General features: G+C 56.6%; 1 protein-coding gene across 1 annotated transcript in view; it reads left to right on the forward strand.

Annotated features, from left to right (window-relative positions):
- The window catches only part of TNRC18 (trinucleotide repeat containing 18), a 109,803-nt gene extending 104,552 nt beyond the window's left edge, over positions 1 to 5,251 (forward strand). Inside the window, exons 27-29 of the mRNA XM_021675973.2 lie at positions 890 to 1,126; positions 1,318 to 1,392; positions 2,492 to 5,251. Coding sequence (XP_021531648.2) covers positions 890 to 1,126; positions 1,318 to 1,392; positions 2,492 to 2,698 — 519 coding nt within the window. The 3' untranslated portion in view covers positions 2,699 to 5,251. The remainder of the gene's footprint in view (positions 1 to 889; positions 1,127 to 1,317; positions 1,393 to 2,491) is intronic.
- Positions 5,252 to 6,643: the final 1,392 nt, after the last annotated feature.

Genomic DNA, 6,643 nt, shown 5'->3' on the forward strand with positions numbered 1-6,643 from the left:
TAAGTCTGTGATCCCAGCACTTTGGGAGGCTGAGGCGAGAGAATCGCTTAAGCTTGGGAGTTCAAGACTGCAGTGAACTATGATTGTGCCACTACACTCCAACCTGCACGATAGAGTGAGACCTTGTCTTTAAAAAAAATAATAATTTTAGCTGGCTGTGGTGGCTCACGCCTGTAATCCCAGCACGTTGGGAGTCCGAAGTGGGCGGATCACTTGAGGTCGGGAGTTTGAGACCAGCCTGACCAACATGGAGAAACCCCATCTCTACTAAAAATACAAAAATTGCTGGGCATGGTGGTGTGCGCCTGTAATCCCAGCTGCTCGGGAGGCTGAGACAGGAGAATCTCTTCAACCTGGGAGGCGGAGATTGTGGTGAGCCGAGATTGTGCCATTGCACCCCAGCCTGGGCAATAAGAGCAAAACTCCCATCTCAAAAGAAAGAAATTAATTAATAAATTAAATTAATTAATTAAAATAAAATAAATTAACCGGGCATGGTGTGCGCCTGTAGTCTCGGCTACTCAGAGACTGAGGTGGAAGGATTTCTTGAGCCTAGGAGTTCGTGGCTGCAGTGAGTCGTGACTGCACCACCACACTCCAGCCTGGGCTGCAGAGTGAGACCCTGTCTCAAAAATAAAGTCTCTTAGCTGCAGAATGCTTAGATTCAGTGAAGGCCCTCTTGGAGACCCAGCATGTCAAAGAGGTAGAAGAGGGGCTTCCCCAGTTAGAGTGAGACAAGGGGCTCTTCTCCTCTCCCCAGAGTTGGGTAGTGGCCGGCTGAGAGGCCGAGGGCCCGGAGTCCCGAGCAGCCGAGCCTGCGAGGTGGAGGTGGCGGGCTCCTTGGGGCTGGGCCAGGGCCCCCCGTGCCCTGACACTCGTGTTGTTGCAGCGGCGTGGCATGAAGGGCAAGGCCCGCAAGCTCTTCTACAAGGCCATCGTGCGCGGCAAGGAGATGATCCGGATTGGGGACTGCGCCGTGTTCCTCTCCGCCGGCCGCCCCAACCTGCCCTACATTGGCCGCATCCAGAGTATGTGGGAGTCGTGGGGCAACAACATGGTGGTCCGAGTCAAGTGGTTCTACCACCCCGAGGAGACCAGCCCCGGCAAGCAGTTCCACCAGGGCCAGGTGAGCCTGCATTCCCCCAACCATCCTGGGTGGTACAGGGCAACCTGAGGCCCCCCGACCCCTCCGGACTAGGCATTCCAGCTGCTGGAGAATCAGTGCCCCCGCCCAGTGGGTCAGCCCTGTCCTGGGGCCTGGGTCAGGTTTGGCGACCCCCAGGCTCACCTGCAGCCCCTCCTCTGTCCGCCACACAGCACTGGGACCAGAAGTCCAGCCGCAGCCTCCCGGCGGCCCTGCGGGTCTCCAGCCAGAGGAAGGACTTCATGGAGGTAGGCGGTGGTGGTGGGGGGCGGGGTGGGGGTGGCTGGCTCCTTCGCAGCAGCTCAGGCAGGGCCAGACTCGGCATCCGCGCCTCTGTCCCCCATGGTCTGCCTCAGCCTCTGACCTCCTGTCCCTGCCACTCAGAGTGCCTGGCTCCTGTTCTCTGTCTCTCCTGGTCTCTGCATCTGTCTCCGTCTCTGGGGCTCTCCCGCTCTCCCAGCGTCCTTCTCTGAGTCTCCGGCCAGTCTCGTCCTTTGACTCTCTGGGTCTCTCCTGGTTTCCGGGTCTCTCCCAACCTCTGTCTTTCAGTCTCTGTGTCTCTCTCGATCTCTGTCTCTCGGGCTCTGGGTCTCAGTCTTTGGATGTCTCTCGGTTTCTGTCTGTTTTGGGCTCTATCTGTCTTGGTCTCTGGGTCTCTCAGTCTCTGTGTCTCTCTGGGTCTCAGTCTCTGGGTCTCTCAGTCTCTGTCTCTCTTGGTCTCTGTCTCAGTCTCTGGGCCTCTCGGTCTCTGGGTCTCTCTTGGTCTCTATCTCTTAGTCTCTGTCTTAATCTCTGGGTCTCAGTCTCTGTCTTAATCTCTGGGTCTCTCTCAGTCTCTGTCTCAGTCTCTGGGTCTCAGTCTCTGGGTCTCTCTCGGTCTCTGTCTCAGTCTCTGGGTCTCTGAGTCTTTCTCTTGGTCTCTGGATCTCTCTCTTGGTCTCTGGGTCTCTACATCTCTGGGTGTCTCTTGGTCTCTGTCTCTCTCGGTCTTTGGATCTCTGGGTCTTTGGATCTCTTGGTCTGTACTTCTGTCTCTCATCTGCTTTCCATCTCTCAGTCTCTGTCTCTCTCTTGGTCTCTGTCTCTCTCAGTCTCTGTCTCTCCCTTGGTCTGTGTCTCTCTCAGTCTCTGTCTCTCTCTTGTTGGTCTGTCTCTCCCTTGGTCTCTGTCTCAGTTCCTGTGTCTCCCTCACCCTCTGTCTCTGTGTGTCTCTGTCCCAGCCCCTGTGGCTCCCCGGGCCTCCCTCTGTCTCTGTCTCTGTCTCTGTCCCGGCCCCTGGGGCTCCCTGGGGCTCCCTCGGCTTCTGTGCCCCCAACCTGCCGTCCTGATGTCCCCGTGTGCCCGCAGCGCGCTCTGTACCAGTCCTCGCACGTGGATGAGAACGACGTGCAGACAGTGTCGCACAAGTGCCTGGTGGTGGGCCTGGAGCAGTATGAGCAGATGCTGAAGACCAAGAAATACCAGGACAGCGAGGGCCTGTACTACCTTGCGGGCACCTATGAGCCCACCACAGGCATGATCTTCTCCACGGACGGCGTGCCCGTGCTCTGCTGAGCCTGCCAGGCCCTGCGGGCGGCCAGGGACCCCTCTCCATCACTGCCACGGCGCGGGGACCACGTGCGTTGTGTGCATGTGAGCGCGCCTGCGGGCGTGTGCATGGGGCCAGGTGTGCACGTGGACGCCCGGGCGAGCGTGTGTGTGCATGTGTGTACCCGTGTGCATGCCACACGCCTCCCGCCCCACCTTCCCACCCCTCAGCGCCCCGAGGACGGGCCCCTCTCAGCTGTCAGGGTATGGCTCTGCCGTCCCCATCAGGGCAGCCTTGGCCGGGACCGGCCCCTTCCTGCCCAGCACGTTGCAAGCACTTGGCCAGGCCGGCCCTCCAGGCTGCTGCTGCGTGGCCGGGGCCCCCAGGCCCATGCAGACTGGGGATTTGGCGGGGAGGGGGCTTCTAAGGAACCAAACTGACGCTTGCTCTGGGCTTCCCGGGCACCCTTAGCATGGAGCCCAATCCATAGCCTCCCACCGTTGCATGGGACGGGGCGGTCCGATGCCAGCCGGCTTCCCTGACTGTGCCAGGCATCCGGCTCCTACCTTCTCAGGATGGCCTGGACTTGGGGAACAGAGCTGGGTCGGGGTGCAGCCCGGGAGCATCAAAGGCGCCAGGTGGAGGGGGCCCAGCAAAGGCCCACCCTGGCCCAAACCCTCACACTACAGAAAACCCCAATGGTGCTGAAACCCTTGCCCGGCCATGTCCAGCCCCTCCCCACCCAGGAGGGAGGTGGCACTTCTTAACCTGTACAGTTTTATTGTACCAAGAGAGACTCGCCCCTGCCCCTGTATCATAAGCCTTTAAATGGAGTCAACTTTTTAATTATATATATAAAGATAAATATATATAAATATATATAAATATAAACTTTTTAAAACTGTGAAAAATAGCTATGAAATTATAAAAAAAAAAAAAGCGAACACATTCTGACGTGCAGAATATTATTTTTTATTTCCTGTTAGATTGTAGTGTCTAGCACTGGCCTCACCGGCCTCCCAGTCCCCAGCACACTCCCTGCCCGATCCCCAACCCCGCCAAGTGTACTGTACTCGCCCCCCAGGTTAGAGAAGAGTTAGGGAGAGGCAGGAGCCGGCCCGAGCCCGTGGTCCCTGCTTGGGCCTCAGAAAGCACTTAACCAGGCCCCAAGCCTTCCAGGGAAGCCAAGGCCTCGACCAGACAATCTTGAGGGAAGGAAGCCAGACTTTGGGTTCGTTTTTTGGGGGGAATTATTGTTTTGTTTTTTTAAGTTTCTTTTGGAATTTTGTTTGTTGGCAAATTCTGTGTGATCTTTTTTCATAAAAAAAGAAAAGCAAAGAAAAAGATTTAATTGGAAAAATAAAATTGTTTGGAGTGGTTTATTTCAGGGGCTGGAGCAGGGGTGGTATCTTGGGGGGATTCTGCCGTATCAGGGCACCGAGAAGCAGGATTCAGCTGGAGGTTGGGTGCCACCCAGCCAGGGTGAGTGACCACATGCAGCCATCTAAATCTGAGCTAATCGGCTGGGCGAGGTGGCTCACGCCTGTAATCCCAGCACTTTGGGAGGCCGAGGCGGGTGGATCACGAGGTCAGGAGTTTGAAACCAGCCTGACCAACATGGTGAAACCCCGTCTCTACTAAAAATGCAAAAATTAGCCAGGCGTGGTGGTGGATGCCTGTAGTCCCAGCTACTCAGGAGGCTGCGGCAAGAGACTCACTTGAAGCCAAGAGACAGGTTGCAGTGAGCTGAGATCACGCCACTGCACTCTAGCCTGGGCGACAGAGCGAGACTTCATCTCAAAAAGAAAAAAAAGCAAAAAAGAAAAAGCAAAGCTGCATGCGCCCAGCCATGCCTACAATGGAAGAAAACGAAACTAATGGTAAGTAAGAGTGGCCTGAAGCCCTCACCCAGATGGGGGTGGACAGCATCTCTGCACTGGGGCCTGGGAAAGCTGTATGTGGGGGTCTGGCTGCCCAGCGACTGTGGCCTGGTCAGTGTGGGTAGCCGGCAGAGGACATTTGGGGCTTTGTGAAGAGGGTAACCCAGGGAGGACAGCCAGCTGGCCTCAGGCAAGGGAAGGGCCCGGCTTGGGCTCTGGGAAACACTCTGGTGTCACCTGGCACAGACTTGGCCCATGTGGCTGCACACCTGGGCCCCAGGGAGGATGCGTGCCCTGTGGGTCCTGATGGCTGCAAACCTGCAGCATGTGGTGGCCCTCGTGCCTTCCTTTAAGGGACCTACATCAAAATGTAGACCAGCCCCACTCCTTGGGGAAACTAAGGACAGAACAGGCTGGGCATGGTGGCTCATACCTGTAATCCCGGCACTTTGGGAGGTCGAGGCAGGAGGATCACTTACTTGAGGCCCAGAGTTTGAGATCAGCCGTGATGGCACCAATGTACTCCAGCCTGGGCAACAGAGCAAGAGCCTGACTCATAGAGAAATTTTTAAAATGAGGCACAGGCCGGGTGTCGTGGCTCACACCTGTAATCCCAGCACTTTGGGAGGCCGAGGCAGGTGGATCACTTGAGGTCAGGAATTCAAGACCAGCCTGGACAATATGCTGAAACCCTGTCTCTACTAAAAATATAAAAATTAGCCTGGCATAGGGGCATGCACCTGTAATTCCAGCTACTTGGGAGACTGAGGCAGGAGAATCACTTGAATCCAGGTGGCAGAGGTTGCAGTGAGCCAAGATTGTACCACTGCACTCCAGCTTGGGTGACAAAGCAAGAGTCCATCTCAGAAATAAAAAAAGGCACAGCCAGGCATGGTGGCTCATGCCTGTGATCCCAGCACTTTGGGAGGCTGAGGTGGGTGGATCACCTGATGTCAGGAGTTTGAGACCAGCCTGGCCAACATGGTGAAACCCCATCTCTACTAAAAATACAAAAAATTAGCCAGGCGTGGTGTCAGGTGCCTGTAATCCAGGTACTCGGGAGGCAGGGAAGAGACTCACTTGAACCCAGGAAGCAGAGGTTGCAGTGAGCCAAGATCGCACCACTGCACTCCAGCCTAAGTGACAGAGTGAAACTCCAAAAAAAAAAAAAGCCTACGACAGTGCAGGAATTTGTCCAAAATGCACACAGATCAACGAAAGAGCTGAGGCTCGAGGCCAGGAGCCTCCAACTCGTAAGACGCAGTGCAGTCCCCAAGAGGCTGGGGCCAAGCCTCACTTGCTCTGTTTCCCTCTTCAAATGGGGTGCATGTGGCCATCCTCCCTGATCCTCACGAAGACTGGGGGGGTCATCAAGTTGAGCTACAAACCCCAAGTGCTCCCAGCTCCCGCCCCACCACCCAGCCCTGCCCAGAAACCAAGCCTACCCAGTGTGGGGACACCCTCCTGCTCCCTGACCCACCCCACCCACCTCACCCATGGGAAGACTGAGGCCCGGCTTACGCAGGGCGGGTTGATTCCCACTGGGATCCCACGGTGGCCGTCCCAGCCCCCGGCCATGTACAAACTCTGCTTCAAGGCGTTGATGCAGCAGTCTGCCTTCATCTTTTAATGGCCAGTGCGGTACAGTTAGTGGACAGACGGGTGACGGGATACAGCAGGGGGTCTGGAAGCGTGGGCCGTCCTCCCCCTGGAAACACTGTCTCTGGAAGGATACCCTTGGAATCCCCTGATAAGGGCCTGGTATTCCAGGGGACCCAGGCTGGAGTGACCCCCAGCCCCACCCTAGTTGCCAAGCACCCTTGGGTCTTTTGGGTCCCTTGCCAGATGAGGGTCAATACCTAGGTCAAGCTGACTCCAGCCAGGGTGTGGGGACCCTGCTTCGCTGACCCCAAACTTAGCTATCTCCTCTTATCACAGGCCAGAGAGGCAATAGGGGTGTTCCCTAGTCAGGCACAGCCCTCTGGCCTGTGACATCGTGTGAGTGTGTGGGGAGGTCCTCACATGCTCGGCTGGCAGCACCACTGTGGTTCCCGAGAGGCTAATGCAGACCGCAGGCGGGTCCGTTTGGAG

Source organism: Aotus nancymaae, unplaced genomic scaffold (genome assembly GCF_030222135.1).
Source record: "Aotus nancymaae isolate 86718 unplaced genomic scaffold, 86718_ANA_hifiasm-v0.15.2.pri h1tg000015l_0, whole genome shotgun sequence".
Lineage (NCBI taxonomy): Eukaryota > Metazoa > Chordata > Mammalia > Primates > Aotidae > Aotus > Aotus nancymaae.